Source organism: Nyctibius grandis, chromosome 1, assembly GCF_013368605.1.
Source record: "Nyctibius grandis isolate bNycGra1 chromosome 1, bNycGra1.pri, whole genome shotgun sequence".
Lineage (NCBI taxonomy): Eukaryota > Metazoa > Chordata > Aves > Nyctibiiformes > Nyctibiidae > Nyctibius > Nyctibius grandis.
In genome coordinates this window covers 107,863,732-107,883,057 of record NC_090658.1, presented here as the reverse complement: position 1 = coordinate 107,883,057, position 19,326 = coordinate 107,863,732, and the positions used below count along the sequence as shown (strand labels likewise).

The window sequence follows — 19,326 nt, the reverse complement described above, 5'->3', positions numbered from 1 at the left end:
GGAGACCTCATCACCATGTTCCAGTAAAGGGTGGCTACAAAGAAGATGGAGAATCCCTTTTTACAAGGAGTCACATGGAAAAGACAACAGGTAATGGGTACAAGTTACTCCTGGGGAGATTCCAATTGGACACAAGAGTAAAACTTTTCACAATGAGAACAATCAGCCATCGGAATAATCTCTCCGGGGAAGTGGTGGATTCCCCCACATTGGACACTTTTAAGATTCAGCTGGACAGGGTGCTGGGCCATCTTCTCTAGACCGTGCTTTTGCCAAGAAAGGTTGGACCAGATGATCCTTAAGGTACCTTCCAACCTGGTATTCTATGATTCTATGAAGTATTTTTTCCTTTCTATATTTTTCTATGTTTTTTAAGATGTCAGATACAGAGTCATATTTTTAAGCTATCTCATCATACTTTGATATGACTTCACAGAAATTAATAACATTCATAGATACTTTTATTAGGTAGAAACACTTTCTTTTAAAAGAGCTACCTTTCTTCTGTCAGCCCTCAAAACATATCAGTGATTTGCTTAGGAAATGCTTTATATTAATACAATTTTTATTCATCCATATTGCTTCCTATAAATTATATAGGTTCTAAATATGTTAATATGTCAACTGTATTGAAATCAGCTATTTAAGGAACTTTTTTAATGAGCAACAGTTAAGCAACCTGCAGTAGCAAGAGTTTTTATTTTCTGTTTTAATTGCACATGGATATAGCCTAACGATCCCTTGAGAAAACTAATGGACAATATATTATTATTAAGAATTGTAATACTGCACAATTAACAGTTATCTTTTCCTCAAGAAGAGAGAAATAAGGAGCTAATTTTCCATTCACACACATGAACAGCTACAGAATAGCTGAACACTTAAAATTAGGGAAAATAAAATGCTAGGTTCAAAGTGAATATGTGATTATTCTAGTGAAAATTGCACATTTTGAATCAATATGGACTGAAGGAGTTAGGTCTCTTCTCCCTGGAGAAAAGGCGGCTTAGGGGGACCTCATCACAGTATTTCAGTACTTAGAGAGTACACAGAGGACAAAGGCTCTCTCTTCACAAGGAGGCACATGGAGAAGACAAGGGGCAACAGGTACAAGTTGTTCTCAATATAAGAAAGAAATTTTTTTACAGTGAGAAAAATCAGTCACTGGAACAACTTTCCCAGGTACATGGTAGAGTCCTCATTGCTGTAGTTTTCAAGATGCAATTGGACAGGGTGCTAGATAATCTCATCTAGGCTCCTGTTCCCATAGGAGGTTGGACTAGTTGACCTTTTGAGGTCAGTTCCACCCTGGGCTGTTCTATGATTCTGTGATTCTATGATATAGGATGGTGCGCGCTTGGTTAGCCAACATTCATAGACAAACAGTGTTAAGAAGACATTTATACTTCTAAGACAAATCAAGCTGAAAATAGCCTAAGACTTAAACCTAGAATTTCTAAATGTATGGCAAACTCCATATGATATTGGCTTCTATCTCACCTGTTACTTTCTTTCATCATGGGTTAAATAAGCCCAGGTTTTTAAAACAAAATTAGAAATAGATTACATTTTTCCCCATAAAAAATACATATGTGTATCTTATGTGTATATATAATGTAGGTGATATGACTTTTTTCAGATATAGAGATACATCCCTTTAAAACAAGCAAAAGAATCTAGCTGAAGCTGAGTTTCTCCCTTAATGAAATCTTATTTAAAACAAGAACCCAAATTGATTTAAGGAAATCAATTTAGAGGTGTGTGGAACTATTTGACATTTCAGAAGCATTATGTCTATTATGTACTATTGTACCTGATCAGATTCACTTCACATGGTAGTGATAAAACCATGTCATAAATCAAATACAGCAACTGCACAAGTTTTATAAAATACAGTCCCAGAGCTTTTCCCAGTAAAGAACTGTTCACTCAGTTTGACCTTATAGTTACTTGTTTTTAACAATAGCACATTAACAATTACAATTTACAATGCTGTAATACAGTTTATAGTTTATAAACTGTAAAAAATACCAGTTTAGAGTTACGGAAATAAAAACAAAATAGGAAAAAACACTCTTAAAACCAGTCAAGGGACTCTAACACACACTATTTTCACCTAAAAGCTCTGAACATTGTTTCTTTACCCTGAAAGGAAAAGAAATTTATGTCTCTATTATGGCAAATATACAGTTCAATAATTAGATTCACATTTTACCTCACAAGACATTTTGATCTTATTTTCTATAACAATTCTATTCCTCTTTCTTATTTTTGTTCTCTAAGTAAAAAAGACATGCATTACTTATATCTTGCACTGACTTTAGAGTTTGTACAGCTTGGGGATCAATCAACCCAAGCGCTTTGTTCTCTGCCTAGTATTCTGACACATGCCATGTGCAATTAACGATTTGCTGAATGAAATGAAAGCATGTGACCACCTACCCACACACCTTGGCAGAGGTGCACTCCATACATGTCGACCACCTCCCAGGCAGGTAAGTTCATTAGCACCTTCCAGGCGATATCCAGGGAAACAAGAAAAGATCAAGGAATCTCCAACACCAAAATGAAAACCAATTCGCCTACTGAAGGCAGGAACACCAGGATCATCACATGGCTCGAGATCATATTCTGCAGACAATAAAACATAATATATAAATAAATGGGACAAGTTGTCCACATGGAAAAAAAAAGCTTACCAAATTTGTTGCATTATGTTGTTATGGAACACTTGGAAAATATGTATTTCAGAATTATGTTCTCTACTAAAACCCAGTACTGTTTCTATATGTCTATTATAGCTACATACACAGTAATTATGTATCTACTGTGTCCCACCCACACTACATTTATTTTCTTAATTTCAAGGGCTATAATCAGCTTGTACTGTAAGTGGTTTACTATAATTTTGTTTAATTACATCCTTTGTACATAATTCTTGGCTCATTTCATCTGAGATTTACAGTTTAAAAAAATCATGATGTAATGAAGAAAATCTAAGAAAAAAATCAAACAAAGGGTTAGGTGAATGAAAAGACATATGACCACATTTTCAAATAGTGTGTTTGAGTTTCCTAAGTAAAGCTACAGGCAATCTCTATTGCATGTCTTTTAGAAATTCTACAGGTGTCACCCAACTGAAAACAATCAAGTGTCTAATTTTTTTGTCTCTTTTATAACTATGCATCAGGAATAATTCAGGTGGAGTCAGAACAAATCAATGGGAAATAATCAATCAGAGCTGTTACATACAGAGGGACTACATTGAACTCAGGAAATGTCTGAGCCACACATTCCCTCACCCTCACAGGGTATGCTGAGGAAGTATCACTCTATGTTTGTTGTGTTTTGTTTTCTTCCTTACGTATTCAATACTGACCACTCTTTGAGAAAAGACGTTAAAAAAGATCAACTTTACATCTAATCCAAAAAGTCTGATTTTACATTCTTCTGAATATGACCCAAAAGACACAGGAGATCACTTAGAGGAGAGACATTTCTGATAACTGATAAGAAATGTCATTTTCTGAAGCATTTACCTTGGAGGCTGGTGGAACGTAGGGTCAAATCCACTTAGTTAGAGGAAGAACCCATTTAGGATTTAGGAAGAAACTAACACAAATTTTCTGAATGAGTGTTTAAACAGCTGACTTAATAAAATAAAGAAATCCTTCCCCATAGTAACGGTCTTGTGGGAAGGTCCTGAACAGTAGAAGGAATCCATAAACCACACCAGTTTCTGCTGTCAAAAGTTGTAAGTTCTGAAAACACACGATTACTACCTCTGCTCAGCACTATAAAGGTTGAGGTAGAAATGGAGATACCCTGTGGCAGACCTTTAGGCACCTGGGAGTTTTCCTGACAAATTTCTGTTAGATGACATTCAAAAAAGGTTAAGGTCTTCTCACTAAAATACTTGTTACTATGGAAAAATATATTCTGATTGTGTGAAAATAAGAAAACAGACTCACGTATTTGTGTCATTAAATTAATGTACCTGATAATATTTCTCAAAATATTTATTTAGTATAAATGATGGCATATGATGGCTACCTACATGTATATCAGTTGTAGATAGGGCATAAACCTTTGCTTGTGTTTGAAAAATTCTGTGATCCACATATTTTGTTACTCTACAATTTTTCCCCTTGCATGTATAATGATATTTTTTGTATTTTATTTTTATTTACAAGTTACCTAGCCCTCTACCATTCTGAGTTATTTATAAATAAATATCACAGATATCATTTAATATTCACATTTACATTCTAAACTTACAAAACTGCTGACCTCTGATTTGGTTAGTCCAAAGTATCCAGAATGAATGTGCTTCAGAATTTAATAAGAGTAAATTCAACACTATTGATCTAATGGGTGAGGTGTTTTTTTTTTTCTTTTTTAAATAAGCAAGCTAAATGAGATACATTATTTGTAAGTAGCATGTTCATCTGTAAACATTGCCAGATCTCAACAAAATGTATTCATTCCTTTTCAGTTCTTTAAAAATTATGGAAAAGGGCTGGATATATGAGCTCCTTATACCCTTCTTCCATAGAACATCCATGTGCAGGAGCATCTCATCTAGCGGTTGACTCATTCATATGCACATCTGTAAATATTCTACATTCTGGTAATAGAGATAGGCAAAAAAACACTATTGAGAAATGTATTTTATATGTTGTCTAGTTTTAGAAGACTGTAAATAAGAAGCAATAATTTAAATTTTTCAATTCTCTTAAAGAGGAATTTGTAAAAATTATCAGAAATTCTTCATATATCAACAGCTGATAAATATTTTATTTTATTTTATTTTAATATATACCTTTTCTATTTCAAAATCAGTCAATTTAGCCTCCTCTGTGCTCTGAATTAGCTTTTTTACAGTTTCTATATCTCCTTTATCAAAACAGTACCAGTTAGTTTATTTCTTCTGAAGCAGTATCTTCTTTGTATTTTTTCCCCCCCTTAATTTTCCTCCAAACTTCTTTTTCACACTGTTGATGGTTCTCTGAGAACACGGAAGACTTCTGCTTAAAAAAGTCACATCAACAACATCCTTCTCAATCTGTTAGCCTCCTTTATAAACCTTAGCCAGTTTTCTGTGATAGTGACTATGTAATTTCTATCGACTTTTTTTATTGGCTCTTCATAATGTTTCTGCTATCTACAAGTAAAAATATTATGTGGAAAGAGTTTCTGGATATTTAGCAGAATGGAATTTCTCACCTGAAAATGTTATGTTGAAGCCTTCATAAGAAATTGAAAAATCAGATATAAATCGAAGCTGTGCAGTAAAATTTCCAAAGAGACCAGCTTTAATTGTAGGGGGTAGGACTGAGCCAGTTAGCCTGGCTACTGGTTCTGTGAAGCTGCCATCTTCAGTGATGAGCAAATAGTCATGAGAGCTCTCAAGATGAAAGGTATGAAAAGCCAGCTGTACACCTTTAAACATATTACAAAGGGGGAAAAGAAAAGCATTTAATAGGAAGTTTTTCTCTTCCTTTATACACAGGTGACACAGAAAGTAAATCTTACATTACATGGAAAGATTTTTAGAAAAAGTCACACATGGTATCAAAATCTGAAATTCAGAGAATAAAACTTGCAGAAAGCACATAGGCTCAACCAATCAATATGTGCAGTGTGGATGTTTGTTTAGCTCACTGTAAATCAATAGCTCCCATATAAGAATTGATGGGATTCAGTGTTATTTGTATACAGCACTCTGAAAATCTAAATTTGTATTGTATAGATTTTATTCAAGTTCCTGTATGTTTCTCTTATTTATAATCTCTACCATGATCTCATTATTAAAATAGGAAACATAATTTAATAATTGACTAAAATTTTGTATTAATGTTTTATTTTTGAATTTTCTCCAGCACAATCCTGTTTTTCACTCTAAACTTCAGGGAAGTGCCCATACACAAGGACAACGTAGATACAAGTTTTATGTACGGTCTTCCATAGATACAGATTCATATTTTCTGGGACCAGTCCTTTACTCAAGTCTGTTTTTTCAGTTGCCAACTTCCAGTCCAGCAATGAATTAAATTTTGGATTACAGTTAGGTTTTCAAATACAATTATTTACTATGGGGAACAACATTCTTCTTACAAAGTCTTCTCATACATTTTACATTTAAAGTGCCATATGAGTTTTCAACAAAAATCCAGTCCGTAAGAAGATTTTAAACAGTAGAACTTCCGATGTTCATCTCAGGATGTCACAAGTGACAAAGACTTTTCTTGTCATAGAAAGGAGATTGAGGAATATTTTTATTATGTTTTGATTCAGTGGTATGTAACACATCATTAGTATTTCCTAGGCTTTTTTTCCTTAGTTCTTTTACACATTTCCCTAATGGATTAGCTGCCAAGCTTAACTGTGCATCCAAATATTACTCTGCTGAATATATAACATAAATATAATTTTTGGCCCTAATGATTTGAGTGTGAAATCAAAGGTTGCTAATACACAGATCAAACGTGCTGCTTCATGCTTAGTAATGGAGTAAAGCTATCAACAATGTCCTGATAGCTTTCACTGAAAAATTTAGTGCTATTTGACAAGTAACTATTGTTTTAATATATTTTACATCCTCTACCTTCTGCGCATTTTTTCTGAGAGACTAAAGTACATTTCCTCTGGTAACTGTTAAAATAGTATTTCTTTTGCAAAATAAATACAAGCTAGAAACACCATATTTTAAGTTATTTATTTTGGGAAATTAAACTTCTTCCTCAAAAGAATGACAGAAAGCACTGATTAAACTCAATTCATAAAAGGCATTTTATTGTGTTTGTGTGTTTGAATTTTTTAAACATAGACATTACATACACATATGCAATTCTTATTAGATTCTTACCCTTGCCATGTGACACTTCAATAGTCCAAGTGCAGTTTAAAGAGTTTGGATAAAAATCAGGAAAACCTGGAGAAAGAACAGTTCCACTCTTCCCATGAATATATCCACCACATAAAGCTTAACAAGAGATAAAAAGGGGGGGAGGAAAAACAACGGAGGTCATATGGAAGTCCTAGTTTTTATTAAAGAAAAAATCGAATTCACTTTTTGAACTACCCTTAAAATTAAAACTAGGGTAAAGTATTAAAATAGGAAGTTAATTCATCCAAAGACATGACATTCACATTTGACAATTCGTTTATTCTAAAATCAGTCCTTGAAAGGAATTTGCTTTTCGTCTACAACCTCTCCTGTTAGTTAGTAGAATACAAAAATAAGTAAAACTTTGTTCCAGAATATTGCAAGTATTAATTCTTTTTGTAGTAGTATTTAAGAAGTAAGATTAATTTTTTTTTTTGTGAACTAACTCAAAAATCAAACATCTTGCAGCTACTTCTCTTCCACTGCATATTTAGAAAGGTATATATCTAATTCCATTTTTATAAAACAAAAATATTTAAGAAACAAAATGTATTTTTTCAAATAATAGAAAATTTTGTCTCTATTTGATTTCTTCTGTGATGTTCAGGAAAAAAAAGGTATATTTTCCTCTCTTTCAAAGATTCAGATTGTCCCATCATAAGTAACTTATTTGGAACTGAGTATTTTGAAAGACACAAGAACTATACTAGAAAACATATTATGCATACTAATATTTGCTAAACTAGGCTGCTCAAATATGCATGGCAAATTAATTAAAGTTTAAGATTTGCATGCTGAATTCCTCACTGATCTTATAAATACAGCATGACTGTGCTTTTCACTGATCTGTTGCTGTCCAGATTTTTATGCTGTTTTTTTTTTTTAATTTTAATAAACTAACTAACTAACAATAAAACATCAAAGCATTAAGATGCTTTTAGTCTTCTTCCTCACATAGAAAGGCATATTTTGCCATAAACTAGAGGGTAAATACCCATGACAAAATGTTCAATAAACTTGCAGTACTTACATGTAAATGTATATATATAATATATATATATAAACATGCTAGCATTATATCTAAAGTTCTTTTTTTAATTTCTTAATAGACTAAGGTGTTTGTTAACATTTTTAATGTTTTTTGAATTTATGTATTATATATCTTTATAAATAAGTAGAAGGAAAGTAAATGCTTCTAGCCTGATTTTGCCTGCACATAAGCATGAATGAGAATATGCATGGCTAAAACCACAGTGAATATATGGTTGATAACATTACTTAATAATAAATAACATAATTACAGATATCAGGTTCATAATGCCATAAATGAATGATAGTATACATTCATACAAAATCCCTCTTATTCTGTAAACATCACAGAAGGAAGTAAAATATTTGATTGTGCAACGTTTCTTAAAACGGATATTAAATATTTACAATTAATTTACATAGTTATTAGCTTAAAATTTTAAATTTGTAAATGATCTGGTTTTATTTAGCTTTCCCTAGAAAATTATTTTCACGCTCCACCTTGACATTATAGTATTTTGAGAATGGCACATTACTTAGCTGGAACTTTAGCCACTGTGTCTCTGTATACAGTTCTTTTTCTTCTTTGTTGGCATGAAACAAAGCAACATGCTCTTCCCTTAGGGTTTTATTCTGCTGATTTATCTGAAGTTGCAATTTAGTCTGCAGGTGACTGCAAAATGCTCATTTCAACCTCAGTTAAATCTGTCACATTCCAAAAATTTGAGCCACAACTTTTTGAGCCTCAAAAGGCAAATATGCTAACACAATGATTACCTAAAAGAATATGAGTTTCATCTCATCTTTTTAGACCAGTTAATTCAATGTAGTTGAATATGTGAGGAAAAAAGAAGAAACTCAGTGTAACCCTTGTATGTTGCTTGCCTAGAGGCCCCGCTCCAGAAAGGCTTGAAATTTTCTATTATACACTTACGCTAAAAGTGTGTGATGGACCTGGGAAATAATGACTCTCTCACAATGAGTGAAAATTAACTAGATCTTTCTGTAGTTCAACATTCATATGCAAACAAAAGAGTTGAACATTGGTGTTTAAACTCAAAAATACATTCACAATTTTTAGGACAAAGTAAATTGAAAGAGAATAGGATACTATTCAATGTTAAGGTTCTGACAATAGTTTTCTTCAACCCATTGCAGCAAAGCAAACAAGCAAAAGAAACTCATAAAACTAACAGCAGAATACTAAAAATGTTTTGCTCATTTTATAATTACAGCTTATAGGAAGATTTGTGACACTCCAAAGATCATCAGCTGTGCTAAGAACATATGATCTAAAATTTGATCACAAAATGCAATGGAAAACAATAGTTTGCTTCTGTCCTTGAAAAGGAGGAACAAGTTGTAGTGCTTACAAGGTGAGTGAGTTTGAATGGTATATTAGTTTGCTTTGTAGTGATTAAGAGCTTTTGACTATATAATAATCTTTTGGTAGCTTATACGTTTTGTGCATGGGGCCAGAAGGCTGTAGTGAGAATTAGAAGCCTGAGTGAGAGTAAGTGCACAGATTTAACAAAACTGTTTAAAACAGAGTTAGAATGTAAAATACTTTGCTGAATCTAACTCTAAGTTTGCCCTTTGCCATTCCACCGTGACCAATCGAAACCTTGGACCTGAAAAGAGAGTTAGAAATTTACTAATGTAAGTAATTCACTAAAGCGATAGCCCTTGTTGGTATGGGCTTGGTTCTTCTCCCTTCACACATTGATCTTTCATCACTGCCTTAGAACACAGTTATATCTTAAGAAGAAAGAAGGCTGATTAAGACAAACATACTTTTAAAGGTAATCATTTAGCAACTAGAAGGGAGAAATCAGGATGTTTTAGCAGGAAGTTTAACAGAAGGAGTTTGTGGAGAATTTTCAGAGATGCTGGGTTCTATCCTTATTGAAACATTTAGCTACATTTGGATCTTATTTTCTGTGTTACCTGTCAGAGATATTTTGTAGCAACTATACAAGCATTCCATGAAGAAATTGAGTTGACTCTGTAGTTCATAGAGAACTTAGAAAACAATGATAAAAAAGAGCACAGAAATATTTGCTAGTATAGTTCAGCATTTAAAAAGGTGTTTCATGGAAGCTCTAGACAGTTTCATATTGCACATTCCCCAAAACAATTAATGAACAAGCCAAAATTTCAAAACAAAAATAAGTCAAGAAAATTAATTACATAGGCTGATCGTGATCTGTTTTGGTATTAAGTATCCTAAATTTCGAGCAATCATTTTGGTATTCAGTATTCTAAGTTTAAAACTGAAGTTTATTGGCTTTTCTTCAAAACCAAAAAAAATTAGTTGTATGGCACCATTTTCATTCACAGTTCAACAGTGCACCCTCTGAGAATTCTGATTTTTCTATTGGTAAATCTACACCCATAGATTTCACTGTACATTACAGTACTTGACTGACAGTTGATATAGAGATGTAAAGTGTGGCTTTTATTAACAGTAAAATAATTTTTGAAAAATATGGATCTTGGTATAATTGAAGGAAGGTAGCAGCAATGATAAGCTTAGTTCTCGAAAACAGGAGATTAACTTCCTTGGGCTTTAAAGCTGCCATCTGAAGAACTTGAAACTTACCATCACAGCTGGGTAATGCATGATTCCACTGATGGTTTCTTTCACATATGAGTGGTTCTTCATCACTCAGTGTATATCCTGGATCACAGCTAAAAGTTACTGTAGAGTGGATATTAAAGTTGTTACCATGGCGATGGCCATTCACGGGAATCCCTGGGTCGAGGCAGGAATCTGATTCCAGAGTAACACCTGAAACATACAGATTTAATTTGTTTATTTCCCCTTTTTTTCCACATCGTTAACAGAAAAAATCCCAAATAGAACACAAAATGAGTACGACAGGAAGAAGAAAGAGGCCTCAAAAGATACTTGTTAGCATTGCCTAAGAACTGATGTGGGATATAAAGCACTTTCTCTAGCTGTTGTCAGTGACTCAGAGCAAGTTTTTCAATTTTCAGTCTCATAGAACAGAGAAGTCCAAATGAAGTAGGAAAAGATTTAAGCTTTAAAGCATATTTTATCAAACAATGAAAAAAAGAGCCAGCAAAAGCACCAAACTATAGGAAGATATTAAAGTTCAAAGTATGAAGACGAATTTTGCTAGTATATAAATCAAATTTGATTATTCCATTTCATTTATTCAGTTTCTGATACTGAGGGACAATTCAACTTTCTTCAGTCATAGTAATGGTTATTTGATTTAGCAAAAGGCAGTGTCAAAAACTGCAACTGATGAACTCAGAAACTACTTGTTAATTCCTACAGATACTATACTATGCATCAAAAATAGAAAGACAATGAACATAGCTTACACAATTGTATAACTCTTATCTGACAGAAGGAGTCTTTAGTAATTATGTCTTATAGCAGAGATTGAATAGTGTTTGGTAAATAAACCTGGAGCTATACACTGAACAAGGAAAAATACCCCAAAGTTATGAAATGGAGGCTCATTAACCAAGCATTGTCTTTTATGCTTATAGTGATAGCAAACGATTGTGGCATTTAATCATGTAATGAGCTATAATGGATACACACAAGGGAAACAAATTAAGACTCTCTATTGGGATGAAAGGAATTTATTTTATTTTCTGTTACTATGTGTGGTGGGTTGACCTTGGCTGGTTGCCAGTTCCCTACCCAGCTGTTCTCTCACTCCCCCCCCTCAACAGTACAGGGGGAGAAAATAAGATAGAAAATAAGATGAAAAAGCTCCTGGGCTGAGATAAAGACAGGGAAATCATTTACCAGTTACCGTCACAGTCAAAACAGACTGAGTTTGAGGAAAATTAATTTAATTTATTGCCAATTAAAAATAGAGTACTGTGGTAAGAAACAAAGACAAAAACTAAAACACACACACCCATTCCCCTTTTTCCAAGGCTCAAGTTCACTCCTTCATTCCCAACTCCTCTACCTCTCTACCCCTTCCCAAGCAGCATGGCAGGGATGGGAAAGGGGTTGTGCTCAGCCCATAACAGCTGCTCTCTGCTGCTCCTTCCTCCTCACACTTCTCTCCTGCTCTAGCATGGGTCCTTCCCACAGGCTGCGGTCCTTCAGGGTAAACCTGCACCTGCAGGGCCTGCACGTACTGCAGCATTCTTCAGGGAATACCCACCTGCTCTGACACGAGGCCCACCACGGGCTGCAGTGTGCATATCTGCTCCACTGTGGTCTCTTCCTTGGGATGCAAGGGAATATCTGCCTGGAGCACCTCCTTCTTCTCTGACCTTAACATTTGTAGGATTGATGCTCACCTTTCATTTTCCTCACTCCTCACTGACCTATGCAGCATTTTGCCCTTTCTTAAATATGTTATCGCAGAGGTGCCACCAACTTGGCTGATGGGCTGTGGCCTGTGGCAGGTCGGTTGGAGCCAGCTGGAACCACCTGTGTCTGGCAGTGGGCGGCCTGTGGCCTCTCTTCACAAAGGCCACCCCCGGAGTCCCCCTGTAACCAAAACCTTGATGCCTACACCTGATGATACACTGTGTCACATGCCTGGAAACAAGAATGAATGAGTTAGAACCTCTTCAGTGGATGGGGACAGTGTTCATTATTCTGTGAGAAGCTGAGCATGTCCAGAGGAAAACCTTGAGAACACTGGCTTTGGTGGGTAAAAAGACAACTGAGAGTATGAAGGACACAGACAGCATGAAGCCTGCAGTAAAAGGAAAAACTAGAAGCTGGCTGTGAACAGCATGTAGCAAACATATAGTCAAGCCTCAGAGATAACAGAGAGACCCTAAGGAGCCTGTGTAGAGTTTTTTTGCAACCCAAAAAGCCACTGACTTGTTAAAAAGTGCCCACAAAGGGACAGGAAGTATAAGTGGCGTGGGGAGACCATTTATAAACACTTTGATATTTGTTCACAGGCAGTTACTTCATCTACTTTATTTTGAAATTTGTTGTGTATCTGTTTAAATAATTGTTTAAATGTTTTGAGTTTAAAATTCCTTGTCAGCTTTTGGGATAAAATGTAGACATACCCACCTCCAAGCTCTGGCACCCATTGCATTAACTTAAGCATTTTCACATTAATTTTCACATTAATTTCAGCATTTTGATGTTGGGTTGGAAAGAATGCTGTAAGTTGGCATGATTTCATACGGGTGATATCATCACTCATAGATGCTGTGAGCGCCTTGAGCAAGATAAGTTCTCCTGAGTTCTTCAAAGATTTTATGTGCTTCCTCACAGGTGACCTGAATTTCTAGCATGACTCTTTCCAGTCTACTTTTTGCCAAAGAAGTTCCTTCCTCAAAGCCAACTGCTGACAGCACAAAATTCTCTATAGCAGGGCATTATGCATTTCCTAGCTCCTTAGCCCACTAAACACATCCTGAAGGTGCTGGTCCTCTCAGCTGCCTGCGTATCTATAACTGTTTCTCTACTCTCAGTTTACTGCTTCTACGCTGCTTTATTTTTCCAGGACCACCACAAAACCTTGGGAACAAAGCGGGAGGAGTTCAAAACTAAGGAAAAAAATGATTTATCAAGGCATAAAGTAAAGGTTTTAGAATTATAGATACGAGGGTTGGAAGCAGGACTACAACCAAAAATATCATAAAATCACTCTAGCTTGCACAGAGAAATATTCCCTGTACCCTCCAGCTATTTTTATATCTCAGTTAGAATTCAGATTCGAAAGCTTATGATCTAGTTTTCATGAGGTATCCCTGCCATACTTAAATTCTAGATGAATACATTCCTTCTAGACTTCACTGCATGCTCTTAATGCAAATGTACCATGTTAGCTGACACAGTGCATTTTTAGATTCCCTTCACCTGGTTTAAATTGCTTAATATAGACTCAAAGAACCCTTTTAAGTCTATAATATTCTGCACTCTATATGCCCTAAATAAATCTTAATTGTGTATGATTTTTTAGCTTTGATACGCATTAATTTTTTTCAGACAAACTATACTTTGTGTATTGAGGTATGCTAGAGTAGATGGAGGTCCACAGTAACTCTTTTAAAAGTCCTTCCTCTTAGAGCACCCTTCTACCCCAGCCTCAACACATGAAATGCTTTGGGATTCTAAGTCACTTACAACAGGTAAACTCTTATCAGTTTGTTTTTGAAATGATAACTCTAGATTACATTGACTATGTTGTTTCAGATTTTTGTGAGGAGACCAAAAGCTGTAGCAGCCCTACCAACTTCCAAGTTCCTAATCAAAATAATGGTGCTGTATAAATAAAAAAGTCAGCTCAGGCAACAGAGCTTCATTCTCAGAGGAAAATATTCAGTATGTAAGGTTTAGCAATTGCAAACATAGATGAAAAGAAATAATTTTTCTTTTCTTCTTTGGGCAAAGATTTGGGTTTTTTTTTCTTAATAGGAGATAACATAAGAGAAGCTTAATAATGGGCAGTACAGAGAGTCCTGACTACAAAAAGACATTAAACTATATATGAGAAATTCTGGCATCACAGTGATAAGTTTTGGGCTCTTGGATGAAAAGAGTTGATTTAATACTATTCATGACAATTGGCTCAGTAAATATAAGATTAAAGTCTGGGTGAAAACCATCCCTTTTCTCTCCCACCCTACATAATGCAATATTTCCCAGGAAGAACTTGCTCAGTAGCTCCCTCAAAAAATGCTCCCTCCACTTGACTCCATGTAGCAGTGGGAAATACATAAGCAGATAATTCTATCCTACAATTTAATAATTCTCTTTTCAAAGGAACATAACACAATCCAAAGTAAACAGCAAACATATAAACAAAAGATTTTCTACATCACTGAATAATTGAAAAATATGGACAGTAATGCTCAAAAACATCACTCTGTCAATATGGACATTTCATCAATCATTTATCAACCTGTTGTAGTTAGCTATATTAGATGCTTCATTGATTATTAAAATGCATATTTTGCAAACACTTAGAATTATAAGTTATTTTTAGAAACTGGTTTAATCATTAGAATCCATTAGATCTCTAAAGAGAAAATTAATTTGTGCTGTAATGCATGAAGCATACAACAGCTATACAGTTTTATATACTACATACTCATCCATATTACACACCTGTACTTTTCCCTTGACAGATCAAATTGTTAAAATCATTAGAAAAATGGAATATTAAAGTGTAAATTTGCTAAGAGGTTGTCTAAAGAATGCTCATTGCACAAAATGCATGAAGAAAGTAAGTCTGGTAAGAAAAACAGAAAGCAAAACATGGCTGTGTGCCATAACCACTATGCTATCTATTCATGACACCTATGGAGCAGTTGCTGTGTGTCCTGGTTTGGACTAGGACAGACTTTTCAGTTAAGTTTCCTTTAAGTGACCTTACTTCCTGAAGTTGACTACATGTGCTTGTTGCCATGGAAACTAGGGTCCCTGTTGGATCTCTTTGTCCCAAAATGGAAAGGACCGTAAAAGTGTTGCACTTATGGGGAGAAGTAGACAGGACAGTTGACCCAAACCTGACCAATGGGGTATTCCATTCCACCCACGTGATACTGAGGTTAAAGCTGAGACACCACGAGGGTCACGCTCTCTTCCCTATGGCCGACATCCTGGGAGGACACTGCCCGCGCTCCTGCTGTGGCTCCTGAACCTGGTTCCCACCTGCTGCCACATCTGGTTTGGGACTCCCCAGTGCCTGCCCTGCAGCATCAGCAGTGACGTGATTGTCATCAGGGGGAGATCAGTAGCGGTTTTGTGTATAGTTCATTATTTATTATACTCTTTTTCCTTGTTATTGTTTATTAAAACTGTTTTAACTTTCCAACCCGTAAGTTGTCTCTCCCTTTTCTCTTTTCCTTTTCCCCTCTGGGGAAGGAGAAGGTTAATAGAGAGCGTCTGTTGTCTGCTTAACCGCCCACCCAGCCTTAAATGGTGACACTGTGTTATGCATTGAATCTCAAAAATGTTCTGAACAATGGAAGTGTTTCAGCTGGAAGTTAGAGTGCTATTCTTTGCCATTAGTATAGATTCATCCAGAACATTAATAAGGCAGATAACAAAAGCAATTTTTTGGACAGTAAGAGAAGAATATGGCCAAACAAAAAAGTTGATCCTATAGGTAGTCTTATTCTAACAATTAAGGGATAATAGTGTAAATTATCTTTGCTTTGAAAAATCAGTATTTTTTAAAAGAAATGGAAGAGGTGCTTGCTTGTCAGAATGTGATTCCAAGAATTAGAATCAGAGGCCACACAATTAAACTGGGAGAGGGCCCATTCTCTGGAATCTTTTTCAAAGCATGACTCAGGTAAAGTTCATGCAGATAAAATCTTGCCCACCTCAAAATAATATGGGCTTCTCTCTGTTGCCTTTTGAGAACAGTCTCTGGCTGAAGTTATTTCTAGAACTATGCCCATGTACTCTATGGGAAGATGCTAGCTGGCAAGGGTCAAAAACATGCAAGGGATTGTGCTTAAACTGTATGAATTACTGCAAGTCTGGAGCCAAGACTCAAGAATTTCTTAGTGTATCAGATATAGCTCAAGCGGCCAGAAATGCTTCCCTGTAATTTTACAAGGGTGAATTGGCCTCGAAGAACTGCTAGCCTGCCTATACACTTAGTCTTGGTGTTCTTCTGTCTCTTAAGAATGTAGTGGTGGGTGACTGCATTTGAATTGTTTGTTATCAGAATACTGACACTAAACCAAAATATTGTTACATAACTAAAACCTATGATACAGTCAACAGATTTTAAAAATTCACGTTAGAGAAATAAATTAATGATGTTATAAAGGGGGTGGGGAAGCAAAGGTGCTTGAAAATGGGAAGATAGAAGTGGGAGAGTGAAGGCAGTGGAAGGGGGGAGTAGAGGATGAAAGGGAAGAGGGGACTCGTGCTATTATTATATGAGCTTTTTTCATTCCTCCTCCATACAAATGTTGAAAAAATCTTTCTCTTAATAATATCTGGAGGGTATTTCCAAGTGACAAGAGCGTAACACAGTCAAATTTAGGAGAGTACTTGGATGCATATTATTTTGGTTAACAAACTATGGAAGTTATTTAGAATGGCAGAACCCGCATATCACCTCTGTCCTGCTCATTTCTGAGAAGGAGCACAGGCATTTTAGCAGAGTTTTAGACTGAACACAAGGGCTAGCTGCAATTCTTAGCTACAAGGCACATGAGACTGTTATCATGCCTTCCCTCCTGCCTGCCAAGTCATCTTCTAGACTAAACAAGTACAGACCTTTCAATGACTCCATGTGTGTCCTGTTTTTCATGTTAACAACCTCCTACATTTTTTAAACCTTGTCCCAAACTGGACACAATATTCTCTCTGGTCATCAAATGAAGTGAAATAATTATTTTCCAAGTCCTAGATAAAAAAGTCCTGGAAACAAAAATTGTCTTTTCTGTAATTCTTTTCTTTTTCTTTTTGATGACTAACTACAACAGCCAGAAGATTCGACTTTTTGCATTCTCTAGATTGTTTATGTTCTATGTAAACACCATACCCTTTTTTACTGTATTTCTATTTTGTATTTGTGCAATTTCTCCTTCCCCATTTATGCTTAGTATGTTTCTTTATAGAATTTGATTTTTTTTCCTAATTTCAAACCATTTCTCCAGTTCATCTAACTTGTTTTAAAAAAAATAATACCAGACACCCTTTTAAACGTTACTTCTACAGAAAGAGAAAGATGCTCTATTCAGGGAGTCAATCTGCTCAGAAAGAGCCCATAAAACAAAATTTTTACTTTCATAATGACTTTTAAAATTATAAATTTATCAGGTTTTTATATAAAAGGCTTTTTTTTTTTTACATTCTATGCATGGAAAATATATACAAAAGATGAAGATCATTTACTAGCCTTTTGTCATCATTACTTGTTAAAGATCTAATCCAATTTCAAGGTTTAAAGTGCACTAATCAGACCTAATTCTGATATTTTATCAGACTACCTAGAGCAACAGCACTGAAAAACTAGTGTCGTGTGTGTGTGAGATATTAAATTTTCCAACAAAGATAAAAAGTGAATATATAAATACTGTTCTAAATTTCATAATTAGACCTTCCTCTTTAAGAATGTTGTAGCACAGATATTTTATTACTAATTGTTTTACTATTTAACAGAACAAAAGTCATCTACCTGACAGGGGGCTTAAAATAAAATACAAAATTATAAATATTTAAGGACTGTATTACAAAATGTAACAGCAACATTTAGATCCAATACAATCAGCGAAAATCATCATCTGCATGTAACTCATACAGAAACCCACCTACTGTTCCTTGTCTTTACATGATTTAGCAGCCTTGCAGTTTACCATACTTTTGTCTGTTCAGCCATTACCACCATGTCTGAGCCAAAGCTAAAAGTATCTATGCAGAATTTCCAAGTTATGACGTAGCTATGATATATAAGGTTAGGCACTCCTTCCAGATGCAACATGACAGTGAATTTACTGCAATCAGGTTAGTTTTCAGATAAGTACAACTGGTAGAAACAATGTTATTTGTTTAGCACAATCACATTAAACACATAAGCTCCCTTTATTCAGTAGTTAAGTGAACAGCTACACTATCATATAAAGTTCAGTATTGCTCCAGAAAGTTTAATATATGTCATTTTATGTATCTAATTTTAAAGCAAATGTTATTATAATGACTTTATAGTTCACATGGAGATATTAATTTGCATTTATTTGCATTTTGGAACCATTGTGGATGAGGCCCAATTCGGCCTAGCACTGCAAAAGTGTATTAACACTTTTGAGAACAAAAGAAAGAGAAAGTGAGAGAGAAGGGGGAAAAAACCCCAAACAACACAAAAAAGGACAATGTATCTTTACCCATAAGGTCAAGTTTCTAAAATTACTCTCCATTTGGTTAAACACCTAGGTCCATAAATCTTCTGAATAACATACAACAACTCATGAACAAAAACTTTCAAAAATGAATTAATAGTTTCGGAGTTATCTGCCAGTACAACATAGAGTAAACATAATTTGTTCTTATACAAATATGATTACTGAAGTTTATTTGTTCACATTCGTTTGCTCATTTTCAAACTGAATGCTATTTTCAAAATTAAATAAAAAATCTATCAGAGAAATATCAGACTTACTCTCATAGTGAATTAGGAAACCAATGCTGGAGCGACTGTTGTCCGTAGTGAACAGCAGATACATGTAATTTCCAGTACTGATAAGGAACTGGGGTGCTTGTGTTCCATGGTATTCTCCAATTAACGGTGACGAGTTAGCTGGCCCATCTCTGACTTCCAAAGTATCATAATTAACTTCAGTCTGAAATCTGAATAGGAATATGCAAGTCAGCTCATAGGTAGAGGAATAATATTATTTTCTTTAACTGTTAGAAATGCAACCCATGTGTAACTGGTCAAGAATATCATACATGTAAAAATTTGCATATCTAC

At 34.9% G+C, this 19,326-nt stretch overlaps 1 protein-coding gene across 1 annotated transcript in view; it reads right to left on the bottom strand.

Moving 5' to 3' along the window:
* Positions 1 to 19,326, bottom strand: part of CSMD1 (CUB and Sushi multiple domains 1) — a 1,320,281-nt gene that overhangs the window by 301,769 nt on the left and 999,186 nt on the right. The window contains 5 exon segments of the mRNA XM_068415956.1: positions 2,443 to 2,631; positions 5,227 to 5,442; positions 6,869 to 6,985; positions 10,521 to 10,709; positions 19,015 to 19,202. Of these exon segments, the coding sequence (XP_068272057.1) occupies positions 2,443 to 2,631; positions 5,227 to 5,442; positions 6,869 to 6,985; positions 10,521 to 10,709; positions 19,015 to 19,202 (899 nt within the window).